This window comes from Silurus meridionalis, chromosome 6 (assembly GCF_014805685.1).
Source record: "Silurus meridionalis isolate SWU-2019-XX chromosome 6, ASM1480568v1, whole genome shotgun sequence".
Lineage (NCBI taxonomy): Eukaryota > Metazoa > Chordata > Actinopteri > Siluriformes > Siluridae > Silurus > Silurus meridionalis.
The window spans coordinates 28,782,998-28,805,022 of NC_060889.1; the positions used below are offsets into that span (position 1 = coordinate 28,782,998).

At 40.3% G+C, this 22,025-nt stretch overlaps 1 protein-coding gene across 1 annotated transcript; it reads right to left on the bottom strand.

Moving 5' to 3' along the window:
- Positions 1-318: 318 nt before the first annotated feature.
- On the bottom strand, positions 319-19,669 carry shrprbck1r (sharpin and rbck1 related). The gene is made up of 14 exons (XM_046851663.1): positions 19,123-19,669; positions 14,062-14,236; positions 12,938-13,021; positions 12,223-12,364; positions 11,162-11,252; positions 10,176-10,458; positions 9,907-10,022; positions 9,261-9,434; positions 5,021-5,181; positions 4,089-4,200; positions 3,777-3,956; positions 3,503-3,601; positions 2,257-2,400; positions 319-910 (listed from the first exon to the last, which is right to left on the bottom strand). The coding sequence occupies exons 1-14, from the start codon at positions 19,417-19,419 to the stop codon at positions 830-832; spliced, it is 2,139 nt and encodes a 712-aa protein (XP_046707619.1). The 5' UTR covers positions 19,420-19,669; the 3' UTR covers positions 319-829.
- Positions 19,670-22,025: the final 2,356 nt, after the last annotated feature.

Genomic DNA, 22,025 nt, shown 5'->3' on the forward strand with positions numbered 1-22,025 from the left:
GTTTGTATGTGTTTGGTTTACAATTGGTTGATGTTCCTGAAAGCAGATTATATTACTATTTTTTTATAACAAAAGATCCTTAGGTTAAACAATAGTCAATTTTCACAGCCTACTTTGCTCATATTGACCAAGGGTGCCAATATTATTGGAGGGAAATGCACATCACAAGCATAAAACACAGTCAGAGAAATAATCACACCATCTGACCAAGCAGAATCTAGAATTGAACAGTGTGATACGTACCTGTGGCTTAAGCCATTAGCAAAGCTGCCTTATTAACAGAAATACATAAAAAAAAGGAAAATAAGCGGCAGACAATTTTATGTAAAATTGTTTATTTGTTTGTTTTCATATCAGTGTGAAACAATAAATTACATAAAGCTCATTGTTTTCATTCTAGAATCTAAACCATACCTCCAACATAAAGGCACTGAACAGTCACTCTCAGAGTAACGATCATGACCGTGGCTATTGTTCTCAACGTCATGCTTCGTTTCAACAGTTAAAACTCTAAGACAATAATACGTTACGTTATCTTAGAATTAAAATAGATTTCTAGTATGTTTTTGGTTAAAAATGTTAAACACACACGAGTTACAATGGATCTATACAAATCCATGAGAAAACAGTAGCACCCTGGATTTCTAAAATAAGGCACTTGTGTATATTAATGGGTTTCCTGGTGTTATATTGCGGGGGGTAAGACATCAAAAGTGCATTTTGTCCAGTATTAACTTCGATATGAATTTAATAAGTTAAAGCTTTTCTGCTTTGGTTTTTGCTTTCAGTCTTTTCACGGTTATTGTTTTTTTTTTAATCCAGATTTCTCTCAGTGGCAGTTCTGACATTTTGGGTGGCATCTCTGTTTATTTACGTTACAGCGGCAGCCTCCACTCGTGTCTCCGGGACCCTGGGGAGAAAAAGAGACAACATAAGTAGAACTTAGTGGCGGTTCGAATCTTTGTCTCAATTTTCCAATTGGCACAGAACTATTTTGTTCCGCGAACGGTCCCGATTTCAGTTCATCGAAATGAGAAATGCGTAGCATTAAAAGAAAGCTTATTTATTGGTTGTTGTTTCCTCTGTTGTCAAAAAAAAGGGCGGAGCTGAAGACATGCGTCACCAGATTAAGCCAATGGAAAAAAAAGGAATGCACTGACGTTGATTTATACGTCGATCTACATTGATCTATCTATCTATCTATCTATACACACACACACACACACACACATATATTTTAACAGCAGTAATTTGAATAACACGCGATTATTGCAGCATGCATTTCTGTTTGAGCATTTTTTTTTCATTTCACTAATAATAAACATACATTTGCATAAAGCATCAATATTTGTCCATGCACATTTAACACATTTTAAACATGCGATTAATCGCAAGTGAATATTTTAATCAACTGACAGCCAAACAATTTAGATAGATAGATAGATAGATAGATAGATAGATAGATAGATAGATAGATAGATAGATAGATAGATAGATAGATAGATAGATAGATAGATAGATAGATAGATAGTCAATTTACTTAAGTGCCGTTTGACTTCTAACTCATGGCCCTTTCACACACATCTTTGTAGTGGGAAGGAAGTAGTAGTATTGTGTCTGCAGGAAGACGCAGCTCTGCCTCTGCCATGTTAATCTGTATTCTATGTGACTCTCAGGACTTTCAGAATGTCCCTCAGAAACAATAAGAACTCGATCTCCATATCAAATATTGGTAACTTTCTAAATAACTAAAGTATAGCATCTATTAATAATTATATATAAATACATCTGTTTTTAAAAATATATAATATATAATATAAATCGGGACTTGTATCCAATGTACACTTTTGTAAACAGATGCATCACATCGTTTACTTTTTTGTCAACGCACGGATGCGACTCAGTGAATCTTCCCATCACAGTGGAAACACCTTTCCAGGAAATTGTAGTTATAATGACCTCATTCCCACTGAAAATTTTCATGATGAACAGGAACACTGACTAAAGCATGAAACCTGAAACACCTCTCCAAGAATTTGGAGTTATTATAATAAAGACAAAGGGAATAAATCAATGCGATGTTCAGTAAGTACCTATCTATGTAACTGGTTAGATGTCTGAGAACCTGCAGCAGGAAGCTGTTATTTGGATTGACTTTAGCTTCACTGCTGAAATCTAGATTGAGGTGTTGTTCGTGGACATTGCTAAGATCATGTGGACACACGAATGAGTAAAGTAGTGTTGTGGTTTCTGTACCGCGGGGCCCCAGCGCGGTCCTCTGGTGACCCAGCAGATCTCTGTGTGACACACGGTGCAGCGCAGCCAATCGCAGCCTTCTTTCTTCTGTACGATGATTCCACACTGGGGACAGTGCATTGCCTCGCCGGATCGCACCAGGGTCTGGAACAAAGAAAACCAATCCATTTAAAGTGAAAACAACCTGCTTTTCTTTTTTTCCGTGCGAGACTGCGCATTTATTCTGATTTGTAAAAACATGAACCCTGCAAAAAAAAAAAAAAAAAAACATTAATCCACACCATTCTGATAGCCACCTTTATGAACCATTATAAGCTGTCACATCAGTACATGTAAAGTGATTTATAAGCAGCAGAATCTTTATATACGCTTCACTATTTAACACATGCGCTGTAATTGCTACTGTAGCTGAGGAAAATAAATGACGTTCTAATTAACCGTAGAAGTAAATTAAAATTATATAGGATGCTTTTTTTGCTAGCGGAAGCTCTGACAGTAGTTATTAAAGGTTATGACCCTCATTAAAGGCTACTAATCATCTGCATCTGTGTCAAATACATAAAGGAGAAACACTCTTCTGGGAAGATGTTCCATTAGATTTTATGGAGGTTTGTGCTCATTCAGCTACAAGGGTGTTAGTAAAGTCAGGTGAGGAGGCCTGGAGTGCACTTAGCATTCATACTTTCTGGGCTTCTCCCATTAGGGGGCGCCACAGCGGATCATCCGCATGTTTGATTTGGCATGTTTTTACGCTGGATGCCCTTCCTAACGCAACCCTCCCCATTTATCCAGGCTTGGGACCGGCACTAAGGCTTGTGCAACCCTAATGGCTTGGGTTGGTTCCCTGACCGGGTATCGAACCCGGGCCGCAGTGGTGAGAGCGCCGCATCCTAACCACTAGACCACCAGGGACCCTGCACTCAGCATTCATATTCATCCCAAAAGGTTTTTAATAGGTTTGGATCTCTATAGCAGAAGATCTCCAACCCATGGAAAGCAGATCTTCATACAGCTGGCTTTGTGCACAATCGTGTACCTGCAATTTTGTGTTAACAGCTTGCAGAAGAACCAGATATGGATGGAAAAGTCTGGTGTCCCAATACTTTTCCGCATATAGTGTACATTTATCAGCAAGGCAGATATCGGTAGCCAAACCCCAATGAAATATAAGTGATTGTTGAGTGTCGGGTTTATGTTTACAGGCCTAGTAAATAGATAAAATAGATAAATAAATACTGTATGTAACCTTTAGGAGGTCTCTCGTTCTCCGTGCTGCAATGTCATTGATGGCACGAGCAGCAAGATCGTCCTGGTACTGTTTACAGTTCATCCCTTCATGAATTGCCTGAGTGAAAGAGAAAGAGCATACATACATTTCGTGAATAATTTTCTTGTATCATAAAAATGATTCAGGGCAAAAACTGTCAAACAGACAAGTTAACATCCTTCAGCTATACATGTAGTGCGTTTGGTTCCATGTTTGGAAGCTTCTAGCAGCTGTGTATATCTGTGGGTGTTACCTTGCAGAGCAGGCAGTTGTGCTTGTTGCAGACGGGGCAATGGAAGGTGTTGACCGTGTCCTCGTATACGCACCAGCCCAGACAATCGGTGGTGGCGCAATGATAACTGCCCTCACATCGGGACTCTGCTACTGAGAGCCCCCTCTGCAGCCATCGCTCATACTCCTCACCGGAAACCAGCTAATACACACATTATTTACACATACGATCATATTTATTCAAATAATCATTTATTATAGAGTTAAAATATAGAACGTGTGCAAAAACTGTAAAACTGTACATTTTGTTGAACTGAATGAAAAAAATTCTTACAGCACGGATCTCTCTCTCCAGCAGTGTACAGTCGCATGCATAAGCCTCGTCTCTGTAGGGACATGCCACCTGAGGGTCCTCTGAAAGCAGGATCACTGAACGCAAACATTCCCTAAACACACAGATATTTGCCAGTGTTCATGTGCATAAAAGATACAGAACAATTGAATAACAAATTGACTTAACACATTTTATCAGTCATGCTTAACAAAAGGATAACAAAAGGATGGTCAATCTTTCAGTCAGCCCCTTAAAACCCACTGACCATCCTCTAGTCATCCCCCAAAACCCACCATACATTCTCCAGTCAGACCCACAAAACCAGGCAACCCTCTAGTCCCCAACAAAACAAACTGACCATCCTCCTGTTATCCCACAAAACCAGACAAAACACCAGTCAGACCCCGAAACCCATGGACCCTCCTCCTGTATCCCCCAAAATCCAGCAATCCCCCAGTCAGCCCATTTAACAAATTAGCAACCCTCCAGTCACCTCACCAAACTCACTGACTATCCCCCTCCTGTTGCCCCTCAAACCCACTGACCAGCCTACTGTAATCCCAAAACCCAGTGACCTTTCTGCCGTATCCCCAATAATTTGCCAATCGTCATCAACCCAACTCAAAACCTACTGACCATCCTCCTGTTATCCCCCAAAACCAACTGATTATCCTTCTGTTATCCCCAAAACCCAGTGACCATCCTCCTGTTATCCCTAAAACCTGACAATCCTCATCAACCCCACTTAAAACCTACTGAGCAGCCTCCTGTTATCCCCGAAAACCAACTGAGCATCCTCTGGTTATCTCCCAAAACCCAACAATCCTCCAGTCAGCCCCCTCAAAACCAACCGACACTCCTCCAACTACCCACCTCAACTACTAATCAACTATTACCCATTTCTGCATCCTTTTTTGTCTTTGTTTTCTTACCTGCAAAAGCAGTGGAGACACTCGCGCAGTAGGACTCCCTCTCCTGACTGAAGCTGTAAATAACAAATCTTGCATTCAACGTTCTCTGCATTTGGCACCAGTTCCTGACCGTCCACCTCCACCAGCCGGGCATAGTTCTCTCTGCGCTCTGCTTCCTGTGCCTACAACACACCCAAATCCACACATACATGTCACAGTGCTTTATTCCAATTATACCATTGCTCTTGCTTAAAAAAATTGGAAGCCCCTGCAACAGAAATCAAGAATTTTGGAAAAAATGTACTAAACTAACCATTTTTAAAGTCTTGAATGACTTTATTGAATGTTCCGATAAAAAGGTCATAAGTTTTAATCCCAGAAACACCAAGTTGCTGCTCCTGGGCCCTTGAGCAAGTTGCATAATTTAGATAATTGTAAGTTTCTCTGGATAAGGGTATCTGCCAAATACCATCAATGTGAACAAGATACAATGAATGACTTCCTATTTCAATATTTAATTTATTTAATAGAGACGATCATTTTTTTCAGGAGCACTGGTACAACCAATACAGGGCAGCAAAACAGTAGGATACAAGTTTAACCCATACAATGTATATTTACATCAAATCCATTACTTTAGTCACATTTTTCTTTCATATTGAGATATCCAGATATAAAGCAGAACACCTCCATCCCTGAAGAAACTGCATAGGTTCATGACTGCATAGTTGTCCTGTAATAACTCTACCCTTCCTGAGCTTGACCAAGTTTGTCTAAGTAGTTACAGTGTACAGGACTGAGAGAGACGTTTTATGTCACACTTTACTGTACTGGATAATGAGTCATCCTGCATCCACCATGAATACTTGTTCCTGCTTATGTTAGAAATGTATTACTTAGAATAATAAATTGCTTTGTGCCCATAAATTCATAGAGTTTTCACAGTGATTATTAAATGGCATTAGCCTAAATGGCTTTTTAGACAGCATCAGAAAAATCTCTGTATGCTAGAATTATTGGCCAAGATCTAATACCATCCAGCTAAACCCTAGTTGGACTTTAGTACACCAAAAAGCGATCTAGAAGAATTAGTTTTTGCCCAAGAATGGTATCTGATCTGATGATAAGTGGAAAGCGATAGTTCAGTGGTTAAGATGGAACAAATTTGATTTGATCAGAAGGTTGTGAGGTCAAATCCCAGGACCACTAAGCTAAAACAGATGGTCTCCTCAGCAAGGCCCTTAAACGTCAACTGTTTAGATGTATAAATGAAAACTAAGTTGCCCTGGACAACAGAATCTGGCAAAAGCTGTAAATGGGCACCTAAACCATATACACCCTGGTACTGACGAGTCGATCGTCAACAAGTAGTTGTTCAGGGTTTTTGGTGCATGTTTCAGGTTTGCCCAAGTTTAATAGTTTGTAAGTTGAATTTATAATAAAAGTTCTAACAGGGAAACATACGCTCATACCCTTAACACCATGTTGTTACATTCTCAGATTCGCCTGGACTTTCCAAAGTCCTGCAGACTGCAGCTTTGAATTAATGCGTTCATTTAGTCATTTTGAATCAGTGTTAATGTTTCTAAATGCACACTGATGGATGCGCCACCTTAACAAATAATCTCCAAAATCGCCATTTTATAACAAGACACTGTCCCACTGTAGTCGGATCACCAGAAAGCACAAACCCTTGTACCCGACCTTCCGTAACCCAGTACCCCAGAGTCCTAACCGTTGAGCCACCACTTCCCTGTAATATTTAAAAAAATACATACATACTACCAGTGTAAACAAAAGTGCTTCAAGAACTACAAGTGCTTTAACGGATCACCAAAAGTCTCAGAACTGCTTATAACATACAAGAACCATCGAGTGCCCATAAGCATTAAACATACATTCCTTGTTCTGCCAGTTGAGCGTTTCAATCCATAAATAGTACAATCGATGAGATTGGCTACACAAAGTGTTAACACAGAACGAGCGCAATAATCATTCAGTCTTTGGTGTGGTTTTTTTTGTTGTTTTTTCTCTCAGCTGATTTTCTCATTATTGTGGTGTCTTGGTTTTGATCCTGTGTGTTTTTTTGAACAAAGGTCTCAAATAGAAGATATTCAAAGGGTTAATGTTTGTATGTGTGTGTCAGTAGTCCTGGTCGAGGTTGTATTGTAGTGAGTTGCTGGCCCTCAGCTCCTCCCTCCTCCCTTTCTCCTTTAAAAAAAGAAAAGCAGAAAAAGGAGAAGAGCATGAGACCCGAGAGCCAATCATATTTTCTGCTGTGATGCATTTATAAGGAACTTTTATAAACTAACTGTTGAAACCAAAAACTTGTGGAGATCCTACTTACTAGCTGAGCCTGTATACAAAAAAGTACAATTTACCTACATTTTATCTCTTTTTTTTTTATCATTATATTCCATGAGCTACCTCCCTTTCTTCTTTCATACAGGCTTTGGTGTCTCTCCAAAACAGACTTAGACTCCGATATGAGAAATGGCCTAAAGTTGTTTATTTTTTAATAGTAGAATATATTTTATAAACATCGTCTGAGACGGGTGTATGACCCAGACGCTGATGTGTACATCACCCCGTCCTGACCTCAGACATCAAACTGCACTGCACTGCTGTAGCACTTGGTTTGTCTTTTGCACCACCACGCTACTTATGCCTTATACCTCATTCTCTACCTTGCCTCTTTACACATTATGGCAGGGGTCTCCAAACACCCGGACCACGGACTGGTACCGAGCCATGGATCATTTGAAACCAGACCAGAAAAAACTGAAAAATACAACATTATGTATTTAAAAAACACGAAAAAATATTGTATTTCCATTTTTTTTTACTTTTGCAGTCTGCAGAACTTTTTATATTGAAAAAAATGTCCATTTCTGCCTATGGCAATTTTCCTACAGTTTTTTTTTTCTTGAGGCGCTGTTAAGATTCCTCTGATTCTACATTAGGGTGAGTTGAGTTATATTTTAATTATCTATGTAATTATTAAATGAATAATTAAGTCATATAATATGTATAATAGTAATATAATATGCATGGACAATATAATCTCATTTTCACTGTGAAGCTCATTTGCACTGAGCTTTTCTCTTACCGACACTTTTTACATAATACCAACGCAGACAGACAGACAGACACACACAGGTAGTTCCCGACTTACAATGGAGATGTTACGATATTTTCAAGCTACGTTGGGTCCATCGTAAATCGAGACAAGGCCCAGCCTACACAGGAGTCTTAAAGAATGGTGACCAGTATGGGGTAGTAAACTGTAATGTGCTACAAATGTGAGAAATTACAGTACATTATTTAGCAAAACAGAGCTATTTATAGTACCAAACTCTATAAACTCTAAAGTATATATGCATATGGCAGAAGGCGCATGAAATAGCGCCAGTTCGTGGCCAGAGGACGACGCATACGCTGTTACATTTGCACTTGTGATCTACAAAATGCAACCATACCTGTGCAATGAAAATAAAGCTGTATCTATCTGTGCATCTTATCATTTCTATTTGTCCAATCATTTGCACTGAGCTGGTCTCTTACCTACCCTGTTTTTTTATTTTTATTTTTTACAAAGTATACTATGTCAGAGCGCAGGGTCGGCCATGATACAGCACCTCTGGAGCACTGAGGGTTAAGGGCCTTGCTTAAGTGCCCAAGTGCAGCAGTTTGGCAACACTGGGGGTTGAACCCCTGACTTTATGATAACCCAGAGCCTTCACACACGCACACACTTATATATATATATATATATATAAAAGAGAGAGAGAGAGAGAGAGAGAGAGAGAGAGAGATGGATGGATGGATGGATGGATGATTTGCACTTCTGGTGGCTATAGATTTGCATTTCCGGTTGGCCACATTCAACTTTAAAGTCAATGGTAAAACTAAAGAGCGACACTTCAGATGAAAAACAAAAGCTAAACCTGCAAATCTCCCCCTTTTGTCCAATCAAATAAAATCTAAAAACATCTCCATGCCATGAGGCTGCATTCTCCCTGTACTGAATGACACATGCATGCGTGTTGTGTGACAGTGTGATTTATAATGTCTGCCTGTGTGTTGTGAGACAGTATCGTAATAGAAATATACAGACAATGCCAAACTCATCTCCTGTAACTAATAATACATTTTACGTTCGCTTTTTTGTTGTTGCACATTGTTGTTGAGTCAGCAGGTGTGCACGTGTAAATGAGCGTGTATTTGAGTGGTGTGTGAGAGTGTGTATGAGATGTCTGACCTGCTGGTACTGCCTGATGGCTTCTTTTTCCTGTTGGATGCGTCGCAGTTCCAGTGTGTCGGGTCTGTAGCTTCCAGGCACGGTGTAACTCTCGGGTCTGTCCGCGCTGCACATCTCACAGCCGGGACGCGTCGGCTTGTTAATGTACGTGCAGGAAGGACACGCCCAGCCCAGCTACACACACCAAATTATAGAACGTTATCGATAATCAGTAAAAATGTAAACGATACACATCCCTAGATAAGTGACAAAAAATTTGTCAATGTTTATTTCACAAGTAAAAGCCTCTTTATCAGGATGAAGGAAAGCCGTTCCCTTCAATTGTATTTCCATGCCTCACCACTAGAGGGCCTTTCAGATATATATATTTTTTTACTCGTGTTCATATATGATTTTTATAAAGAACAGCACAATTTTGTGAAGATTTATTGCTTGTATCACACTGCAGGGGCTGTTCCAGGGTTTCACTGCAGGCATATAATCCAGTTATTGTTATACCTGCCATTTTTAATCCAGGGTGAAGCATTTTCTTGAAAAGCAAATGAATTAGCATGCTTGGGTTTTTGTATTGACGGTGCTGATCGGCTTAAGTATAATAATAATCTGTCATTTTACATCATATTTTGTGTGTGTTGTGTGTCTATACCTGTGTGTTCGTTCGGCTGGGTGAGAGGACTTCGTTTAGCTGCGGCATCTCCATGTTAATCAGGTCACGGATTTCCCCCAAGCCCAATCTTTCCATCCCTGCCAAACTATGACTGCCTGAAAGGTCAGAGATAAAGACATTAAACAGGATATATGATATGAGGGCTCAGGAAATATACTGAATATGAACGAGTTTCCTCACACACACACACACACACACACACACACACACACACACACACACACACACACACACACACACACACACACCGGTATTGTTGGGTTGCGGATGCAGTCTGGTGGGCAGCGTGCTGTAGGCCCTCAGCGCTCCCTCGGGCCCATTGCTGACAGACTGCGTCCCTCCAGACCAAGAAGCAGGGACTGGGGGGAAGTTCTCATGGTCGTGTCGCCTCTGTCGGGACACCAGGTAGAGGAAGGCGGTGTCTCCGTCCTGCTGCACGCCGTAGGACACCAGAGAGCGAGAGTCGGTGCATAGACACTTACCGATGACCCAGCGCTGGACGTCTGGGTGGAAACCGTACTGCACAAACACCTACATTAGATATAAAAAGATCGAATGTAATTTAATTGCGTATAAAGTGGATCTGTGCCACAAATCAGTTTTGGCCTAATTGTGGTCAACACATTTCTGGGCTTCAACTCGTGTTTAAAAGTTTAAATTTGGCCTCGTTTGCATGATCATTTCATCAGCATTACTACATTTATGGCATTTGGCAGGGGCCCTTATCCACAATCCTCTCATTCATACAACTCAGCACTTGAGGGTTAAGGGCCTGGGGATTTGAACTCACAACCTTCCAGTCATAAGTCCAAAGCTACCCCTTCCCATTTCAGGGCCTTGCTCAAGGGCCCAACAATGGCAACTTGATAATTGATTACATTTTTGTGATCAATGGACATGAATTCAATTATTGAGTTTTAATAAATATATATATTTTTTTATTTATTATTAATCAATAATTGAATTCATGTCCATAAATCAAAAATTAAACCCTAATAGTTTATCCCTAATGAGTGAGCCAGTGGCGGAGAAACTCCAAGAGTTCATGAAGGACGAAACCTTAAAAGGAACCAGACTCAGGAAGGAACTCATCCTCATTTGGGTAACACTGAATGACCATTATATATAATGACCATTATTATAGTTGAGAATATTTGATGGACACTTGAATGCAAAGACCCACAGAACATGGTACAGAAGAAAGTTCTTGCTTTGTGACAAAGTCCACGCTCACCTGCTGTTTTAGGGCAGCCACCGTGGTGTGGGGGAAGACTTTAACCGTGACGCAACAGGAAGAAGAAGCGTCCTCCAACACCACTGACAGACTAGTGGACAAACAGAAAGAGAATGGACAAAGTCGCAGGCTTTTCAGATCATGGCGAGTACTACTGCTACTTTTTTTTTACTTACCAAAAAAAAAAAAAAGATTCAAGCAATTCACCCATTCACCAACAATGGAAAGTTGGAATGTTTCGGAAATCAAAAAAAAAGCAGAATTCCAATCTCCTTTGTGTTATAAAGAAATGCATGCAGAAAGTATACAAGTTATCGAAACATTTGTTCGTAGTCTCAACCAGAAGTCCTATTTATTCAACACAAGAGAACATTAAACAAATGATTTCATAAGTAACAGTGTGTATATAATAGTATATAATGTGTGTACAGTTCCAGGCAAACGTTTGGAAGATTCAGTTCCTATGCAACAAATTTTGTAATGTAACAGCATGAAGATTCCCTCTGCCCAGCTTCACACTGACTGTTCCTTCCTCCACACATTCAGCTGAAACACCATGTCTCTTGTAAAACTCTCTGAAGAAGTTCTTCACTGGTTGGAGGTTTCTGGTTCCTCTCAGAGCAGTTTAATAGGATTTAGGTGCAGTGACTGAGCAGGTCGTTCCATGATGGACATCACAGTTTGCTCTCTAAATAACACCTACAGGGTTCAGACGTACGATTCGTCTTGTCGTCTCGTTGTCCTTCCCTGCTCCAAAACAACCACAAACCATTCAACGTTCACCTCCATGTGTGAGTGTGGGGGTGAGGAAGTCTGATCACATCTTCTCTCCTGGTCTACATCTTACACACGTTCTTCTGAAGGAGACACAACTGTCCCGTTTGGACTCCACACCTTTACCTTCCACTTATTCACTGTCCAGTGTGTGTTTTTGCCTTTTACTGAGTTTATATACACAAAAGGAACATGGTGTGTTTTAAAACCCGTAAAAGACGTGCCGTTCTCACACGTTTCACAGCCACTGTATGAAAAAGGGTGTGTGGATATTTGCTGCTTTGTACCTGATCTCCTTGTTGGTGTAGTGTTTGTGATGTGGCTTTATGCACAGCGGTGTGTGCTGGCGAGCGAGAGACTCCGCACACACAGACGCAGCCTGGACATCTCCGGCCTCGATAGCCTGAACCAGCTCCATACACAACTCCTCTACAGAGAGAGAGAGAGAGAGAGAGAGAGAGAGATGTGAGTGACACATTTTTAGAAGAGTGCGAGGATATAGAAATAGAGAAGGGAAGCGAAAAAGAAAAGAGATGAGACAAGACAGGAAGTGAAGAAATAAATAAAGGAAACAGGAGAGAAAATAACAGGAGAAAGAGATTAAGAGGAAGAAGAAAAGTGTGTGTGTGTGTGTGTGTGTGTGTGTGTGTGTGTGTGTGTGTCTCTCAGAGTGCACAGTCATACAAAACCCAGTGGAAAGTGGGAAAGGGGTCAAACTAAGATGCGTTTGCGGACTGTATGTTCAGTAAATCACGATGTTGTGCACATAAAAACTAGAAGTTAACGGAACTTGATTGGAAGCTTTTGGGCGATTTAGACCTGCACATCTGGCCTGCTGTTAGAATAAATGTATGCAGCGTGCTGAAAACATTTCTCTGAAAACAGCCCGTGTGGGAGAGAGTTCTTATGCAGATCTGGGATTTTTACATCTACACAATGCACAATTGAGACTTTTGTGCTTTGTTGGGAAACGGCGAGGGAGGAGAAGACGTGAGGACGTACCCGTGCTGGACAACGAGGCGGGCAACTGGACAACCAGGGGCTGGGGCTGCAGCTGTCCATCATTTGCAGGACAATCAGTGGCCACTGAGGGGGAGGAGTCACACAGAGTCAGTCTACATGAGCAAGAGGACATCCTAATTAATGGCAAAGCTAAATATTATACACACACACACACAGAATTACTTCAAAAATAAAACTGTCTAAAAGTGCACTCTTCATCAACTGAACACCATTTGGCCCCAGACTTTGTAAATTCCCAAATTCTCTAAGCCATGATTCTTCAGTGTCAGCAAATTGTGAGTAAAACTTTGAGATCGACACCAATAGAACTATTGGCTATCGGCAAAAGTCCATACAGATTGTTTTTTTAGCTTCCGAGCCGTTGTTATTACGATAGCGGCCTCTAGAGGCGAATAACTGACGCCACGTGCTGTTTGTTTTTACATGTGAGGCTGCGCGCTGCACGGAGAGTGCTATATTTATCATTTATAATTTAATTGTATAATTATAATTATAAAGTAATATATTCATATTTATTTTTTTAGGACAATTTCATGTTCCAATCCTTTTTATTTTTTGGAATTAAATTCAGTACTATTTTACAGGGAGGTTTTTTTGATCCAGTATAAATCGGATTTTAAATCAGTTAATAATCGGGTATCAAACAGTAAAATCCACAATCAGTCGACCTCTAGTAAAAATAAAACCATATAATAATGAAAACTGTTCCTCCACAAAAAAAACCCTTTACTTCAAATTAAAACACATTATTTATTATTTTTCAAATGCTGCTTAAAATGTGAGTACATTACCCTAAAACTAGCCCTAAACCGAATACTAAACCTAAACTGTGAGGGGAAATAACCTGGATCTCACATAATCTGGGCTCTTTTTACACAGTCGAAGTAAAAGTGCAGAACTTTAGCATATATTTCATTTAAATGTAACTTGTATGGAGTGCGTTTGACTAACTCAAGACTGCTGTAATAAACACAACACTTGCAGAAGATAAGGAGTTTATAAGAACAATGTGTGTAGTCTAGGTCTGGCTACGTCATATCGAATTTTAAACATTACAAGCAGAGGACAATCATCAGAGAATGATGGGAGAAGGGGTATCTGACCTCGATGGACCTCACGGAGGGATGACAAAACCACGGTGGCCCAGGCCTGCGCTTCCTGTTCGCTCCGGAAGTTAAAGGTGATGCGGTCGTGAGGGGGCGTGGCCAGGATCAGCTCGTGACTTTGTGGTGTCTTGACTTCGTAGCGCACTGTCCTGAGATCGAACTCAGCGATGGACTAATGAGTGGAGAAAAAAAGGCATCAGGAATCATTTTTAGTTACTGAGCATAAGGATCACGACTATGCAGGATCACAACTACTCAGAGGATCACCGCTAAAGATCACGACTATGCAGGATCACGACTGCACAGGATCACCTCTACTCAAGTTCATGACTGCTCAGGATTACGACTGCACAGGATCACGTCTACTCAAGTCCAGGATCATGACTACGCAGGATCACAACTACTCACGATCACCATTACAACTATTTAAGATCACAACTACTCAGAGGATCACCACTAAAGATCACGACTATGTAGGATCACGAATGCTTAGGATCACCTGTACTCAAGTTCATGACTGCTCAGGATTATGACTGCACAGGATCACGTCTACTCAAGTCCAGGATCATGACTACGCAGGATCACAACTACTCACGATCACCATTACAACTATTTAAGATCACAACTACTCAGAGGTTTACCACTAAAGATCACAACTATGCAGGTTCACGAATGCACAGGATCACCTCTACTCAAGTTCATGATTGCTCAGGATCACCACTAAAGTTCATGACTACGGAGTATCAAGACTGCACAGAATCACGACTGCACAGGACCAGGACCGCACTTGATCACCGCTGAAGATCATGACCCCTCGGGATCCCGACTGACATAGTGAGGTTTTATTAAATAGACATTTATTAAACATTTCTGGGAGGAGTCTCAAATATCACGGCTAATAAAAAGCGAGAAAGAAAGAGATGGTGAGCAAATGACTGTTTCTTACAGGTGATTGGAACATTGCACTAATGTGTCGTGGATGTTCACAGCTTTAAAGTGGAATTACACACTGCAGACCACGGCATATTTCGCATGGTAATCACATCAATCTGGCATTGTGCGTCTTATTTCTTAGACAAAGGCTGCATTCTATTCTATCCAAGACATTTTTTTCAATGAAAGCTGCATCCTGTTCTCTTTGAACATCTGTTCTGTTTATCAGCAAAACCTACATTTGTGTTCAAAGAGCCGTTCTAATAAATCTGAACAGACTGTTCACCATGTGCAATGGAGTACCCTTCCGTACTATGAAATCCTATAGCCTGATGGTATTCATCAAGTGCTTCTGCAAAAAAAAATTCCTTGGTGTTCACCTGGAAGAGAACCTCATTCGGTCCATCAGCACCAAGTTTCATAGCCAAGGAAATGAAGCAGAAGGCTTAGAAAAGTTTGTCTCGAACCCCCGACTGCATTCCTAAAATTGAGAGTGTCCTGAGCAGCTGCGTCACTGCCTGCTTTGCAAAAAAATGCAATTGTGAGGAACACTGAGAAGATCATCAGGGTCTCTTTTCCCTTTATATTGAAACATTCTGACACGTCGCTAATACCACCACGAATTGTGGAGGACCAAAAACGCCCATCAGACACGCTCTTCATCCTCGTTCCATTTGGAAAAATGTTCTGCTGTCACACAAGACCTGCTGCAAATGTGGGAGGCAACCGGATATGACAACGTGATACAATCTGGTCGTTTACATTCACAGCATTTGGCAGACGCCCTTATCGAGAGCGACTTATATTCGAGCGGTTGAGGATTAAGGGCCTTGTTTTAGGGCCCAGCAGGTTGGTGATGCTGGAATTTGAACATCTGATCCATCATCATGGTCATATAGCAAACCAGACAGCTTCGTATGTGGAGTTAATTTTATTCCTAATTTTAAAGCTGTGTTGTATAAATGCTGCTGCAGATGCCACGATAATCATTGCCTTCCTCGCCTTGTATCTTCTCAGGTTGTTCACGCTGCAATGCAGCGATCTTTTACCTGTCATACGTCTTCACGTCATAAATTCAAGAGTCGAATGCGAAACTGCTTCGCGACGAGCGTGCGTTTCAGGTGACAATAAACGGAAGTCAGTGGGGCTAAAACGGTAGTTTGTTTGTTTGCTTACAAGTTGGGACCATGTAAAACGCTTAACGTGAAAAGCGCTTGATGTGATAAGACAACGTTTTTTGGTGGGGGTTTTTAGACCAAACCCAGTAAACACAATAATAAAGCATTTTATGTCTAGTAAAGCACAAGTTCAGAATACGTCCCACGTAATAAAACGCTTAATGCGATAAAGACCAGGGTTTCTGCAGGGTTCAAACAAATAAAAGTTAGATTTAAGATGTTTTAAAAGCAAAAAGAAGGAAATATAAGACACACAAATACGTTGAGAGCAACTGGCCTTAACCAAGCAATAATCTTTTTTTTTTATCACTAAACTTCACCTCACGCCAATATCAGGTAGCTGATTGGCTTTTGGTCTCATTTGTCTCAACTACAACAGCATGGAAACTAAACAACAGCATTCTAACGTGCAGTGGGAGAGTTTTATTGTGTTAGCATTTGTTACATAGCCATCAGAAAACTAAGACCTGTTTACAATGAAAGCTACCAAATTTTTATTTTTAAATTTCAGACCCCACGGAGACCCTGAAAACAGGATTTTTAAAAGACCAAACTCTAACAAACTGCTTGTTGGTACATGCTAAATTATTAGTGCGCTTACAGAGTTTGGTCGTTTAAAAAAACGCTGTCTCATCGCATATTTTAAAAGATTCCCACAGTAGCGTGACTGCAACCGTGGGTTGTGCGATACTGACCAAAAAAATCATCTCTCAATATTTTTTGGGATAATTTTATCGATAATGGACTATATATTGCTGAGTCAGACAGCTGACTCCCAAAAATGTTTGATATTCTTCATATTCTGTGTGGTGGTCAGTTCACAGCAGCTTTTTTTAAGTGTGTGCATCGACATTTAAGTCAAAATCTTACAATGAATCAAGCAATCAGAATAATAAACTGACTGTTACCCAGCAAATGAAATCATTATTTTATAATATCATAAAATACATTTTATATTTTAATTTTGGGAGAATAAAAAGGCACTTTTTCTGTAAAATGAACTATTTCTACATGCATTTTAATCGACTGAATGCGCTGTGCTCTAAGTAAGCACGAGTGGAACCTACTAAACTTTATCGCTTAATGTATGCGTGCACTCTGTAGGTGTGTTTTGTTTGGGTTTTGTGATTATACTTGATAATCAAATCGCACATCGTTCGAACAACAATTACAATATTATCGTAGACGATATAGAGTCTGATGACTCATCATAACCAGAGGCAAGGGAAAAGGTCATATTGAAAAATATATATATATATATATATATATATATATATATATATATATATATATATATATATATATATATAAATAAATAAATATATATATATATATAAAATATATATATATATATATATATATATATATATATATATATATATATATATATAAAATATAGGCTTAATTGTACACGATTTGGTCTTTAAATGCGCCTGATGTTCTGTTATGTATTTACATGTACATTATGAAACAAATACAATGCAAATACAGACAGAATTATAAAGGCATGCTTTTTTATCCTTTTTCAGGTGGGTATGAATGAGAGTTCAGAATTCAAACCTCACAGGTAAACAAAGCCCACATTCACACACAGAGCACAGGTATTTGTGCTGTGAACTTGAACTTAGTGTGAACTAATTGGTTGTGTTAAATGTCATGAACTCGGTAGTGTTGCTATAATATGGTCAGTTGTGTTAAACATAAAATAATCTGCTTTGTGCTAAATGTAATATACTCTGTTTAAATGTGATCTTATGGATTGTATTAAATGTAATCAACGCTGCTATTTTAAATGTGATCTACCCTGTTGTGTTAAATGTGATCCACTCTGCTGTGTTGAATGTGATTGAATTGTTGTGATAAATGTGATCCAGCTGTGTAAATTGATCCACTCAACTGTGTTAAATGCAAACTACTCTGCTATTCTAAATGTGATCCACCCTGCTGTGTAAAAGCAATCTACCCTGCTGTGTAAACGCGATCTACACTGCTGTGTTAAATGGGATACACTCTGCTGTGTTGAATGTGATCGAATTGGTTGAGTAAATGTGATCCACTCAACTGTGTAACTGTGATCCATTTCGCTGTGTAACTGTGATCCACGCTGTTGGGTAAATGTGATCTACCCGGTTGTGTAAATGTGATCCACTCAACTGTGTTAAATGCGATCCACCCCGCTGTGTAAATGTGATCCACGCTGTTGGGTAAATGTGATCCACTCTGCTGTGTAAATGTGATCCACCCTTCTGTGTAAAATGTGATCCACCCTGCTGTGTTAAATGTGATCCATTCTGCTGTGTTCAATGTGATCCACCCTTCTGTGTAAAATGTGATCGACCCTGTTGTGTTAAATGTGATCCACCCTTCTGTGTAAAATGTGATCCACCCTGCTGTGTAAATGTGATCCACCCTGCTGTGTAAAATGTGATCCACCCTGCTGTGTTAAATGTGATCCATTCTGGTGTGTTAAATGTGATCCACTCTGCTGTGTAAATGTGATCCACCCTTCTGTGTAAAATGTGATCAACCCTGCTGTGTTAAATGTGATCGACTCTGCTGTGTAAATGTGATCGACCCTGCTGTGTTAAATGTGATCCACTCTGCTGTGTTAAATGTGATCCACTCTGCTGTGTTAAATGCGATCCACCCTGCTTGGTTAAATGTGATCCACTTTGCTGTGTAAATGTGATCTCATAATTCTCGAAATGCAAAACTTTATACGTGTTTACAGCCCGTGAGACAAACAGTGGATCTCCTCGTGGATTTCTCGCGGCTCCCTGTCCTGCTCTATCGATCCGAAACTTTCAGCCTCGATTTGTAAACAATAACAATGCGATCACGTGAAAGCCCAGGCGGAAACGGACCTGTTTTAATCTCTTTAAAGGTTGTTGGAGATATTTTTGGGGGGATATTGAACCGGTTCGAGTTGAGGAAGGATCTGGTTTACCGCGTTCGTTCCGCCGCTGTGCCTCAGGGCCAGCCGGAATTCCCCCGCCTTGGCGGTGTCCATGCTGAGCTGAAGCCGAAGAAAGTCATCTCCAAAGCCGGGCACACACAGCGGCCGGATCCCGGAGTGACTCGTCGACACTTTGACCGACATCAGGACGGTGCTGCATCCCGCCCCCGAGGCCTCCAGGCCGGGCAGAGCGGAGCAGGAGGAGGTAGGGTTGGTGGTGGTGGAGAAGGAAGAGAAGGAGGAAGGTGGAGCAGGGGGCGGCTGCGGAGCTCCGGAGCTCTGCGACATTCCGCCGTCACCGTCGGTACCTTCGCATTTCCCCTTTTCCTCAACCGCCGATTTTTGTGCTGCTGCTACATGACGTACCTACAAACTTGTATCGCATTGTTTCAGCTACTTTCCCACAGAGCAGGAGGCGCAAATATATAAAAAAATAAAGATCCGGTTTCGCGACAACTTGGTTACGATGATCATGTGCTTCAAAATGTATCATTACAAACACACCAACCCTGTGATCCGCCCGCCCTGCGCATGCGCAATGTAACATAATAGCTGTTAGGGGATTTCTGAAGTCAGCACTAGTGTCATGAAGATCGGTTCATTCTAGTGACTCGGTTCTTTGAATCTCGTTCAGCAAAATAAACGAGTCATTTTGTGATTCATTTGGTTGCTTTGATCAGAAATTAGATTAAATTTTTTTTTAATAAGCAGATCCCCAACACGTCTACATACACCAACTTGGTTCCAATAATAAAAATATGAAAATATTTCCTGTCACGTGACTCCCATTATTATTGTAACAATAATGTCAAGATTCAGACAAAACACACTTGATCTATTGCATTGTGGGAGTCACGTGATAAAAACTGGATTAGTCAGCTCATGAGGAAAAGTACTCGATTCTGTTTCCTGTATATATCTCGTATATTTTTGTCGCTTTGTTCATGCACGTAAAGTAAAAAATTGAACGAATTGCTTTTTGAGACGACTCGTTCTTCTGAGTCACATTAACGACTCATTCAAAATGAACGATTCGTTAATGAACGACTCGTCACTAGTCAGCACTTTACTCCAGACCAAAATCCAATACAAGTGTGCGAGAGTTTTTTCTTTCACGGGGTCAGCATGGCGGTCTCAGAATCGCTGACTTATGTTCTGAATGTATTTTTGTCCATGTATATGTATTCTATTTTTCCCAATAGTCTATTTCATTTCTGCTCGAGTGCGTTGCTACAGTTTCTATCCAATCAGATTTCATCCGTCACGTCACGTGTTGCCGTAAGTCCTTGGTTGCTTCAAATCTGTTTTGCTTAAAGCTGTTGCTTCCACCAATCAGACTGAGATCCGGCAACTCTGAGGCCCGCTAGAAGGCGTCCAGTTATCTTGGCATTTTTTGAGTCCTTTCATGGACTAGTCGGAGATCGCAACCCGCATCTGTTGCAAACTGCACAAGCTCATATACATTCATGCGGATTCAATAGCTGTTTTTTTTTCATTTCACAATGGCTAACAGGGGAGAAGAAATGGATTAGGTTGCCAAATGTTTCAAAACTATGAAACCATTAACCATTTATACTTTTGCGTTTTTTTTCCTGTATAATTTACACCGAAACACACAATTTGCCTTCATTTCAAACCCCCCAGGAAAAGCTTAATGTCTGCTGGAGATGATGTATGCAGAAGGTGCTGTTGTGGCTACAGTGAAAGGAGACGTGTTGAATTGTGTGCATTGGGTTTCATGCTTTAGTGATGACTTTCATTCTCACTGTAGGAGATTCCTGTTTCTCTGTGATATTGATGGTTTCTATAGACGCGGCGTCATAATTATGGTATTAAGAGGTGGATCGGTCCAGGCAGGACCCCACTGAAGGCTTGGATGTGAAATGTAGGGTCCAAAAACAAGATGGAATCAATGTCTTGGTGGTGTGTGTTGTATTTTGGTAACAGCACGACCTGTCATGAGCCCCCACAAAAAAATAAACACACACACCCTTCCTTCTTTAAGCCCATTTATCGATTCTAATGAAGCTTATCATGTCACTGAGTGCTAAAATGCTAAACTATGTTAGACTTGTTCGTCCTGAAGACCTCCACATGGCAGAAAACCCACCAACTCCCACATAATATGTCGCAGCACTTGAGGCTCCTTTTATTAAACAAACACATTCTTCTATTTGTATCATATGCATTTGATTTACATTATGTACTACAGAAAATAAAAATTTTCTTCAGGTAAAAGCATCAACCATGGGAAAGAGACTAAATATAGCCTGACCACTGAGTAGATCTCATTTCGCCGCCGTTTCTTTCTCAGTACTACAGTCTTTGGAGTCACCATAACTCACAATTTAGGCCCATGAACATCTCAAAAATGCAGAGTTTTGGCTTTATTTTGTTCTTATCATTGAACCATAGATTTTATAGAAAGTATTGAACGTCTTGATGCAGCAATTGCACAGCAAACAGGGAGAAGGATCATAAACACACATCTCCTGGTGATATATTAGAGTTTTATGAGGTATAAATTCTAGTACATGGCTCAAGGTCTATCTGTAGACCTACATTCAGGTTCGGGTAGAATTCTTTCAATAAATGCATCCTTATATTTGTTCAATAAGTCACAGAATAAGAATATTAACAATATAAAAGACTTATTGGAAAGGTTATTGTAGCATTATCAGGTGTTTACAGGGCAGTAGATGATGGTTTCTATATTAAATGTAATAGAAACATGAACAAAACAAGAACATACCACAACAATGGAAATGACTGTAAACACAGAAAGCAGAACGTAACCAGGAGCGCTTTTTATGTGCATCATGAAACACGTGTGTGATGACTGAGGCATGCGACCTGCTCATGTGATGTACCAGGCGTAACGGTTTGTGTCGGCC

Excerpts from the sequence above, each read along its gene's own strand:
- shrprbck1r (XM_046851663.1), bottom strand. The coding sequence starts at position 19,419 with ATGTCGCAGAGCTCCGGAGCTCCGCAGCCGCCCCCTGCTCCACCTTCC. Across the intron at positions 14,237-19,122 it reads ACAGCGGCGGAACGAACGCG|TCCATCGCTGAGTTCGATCT; the intron begins GTAAACCAGATC and ends TCCACTCATTAG. Across the intron at positions 3,602-3,776 it reads ACAACTGCCTGCTCTGCAAG|GCAATTCATGAAGGGATGAA; the intron begins GTAACACCCACA and ends TCTTTCACTCAG.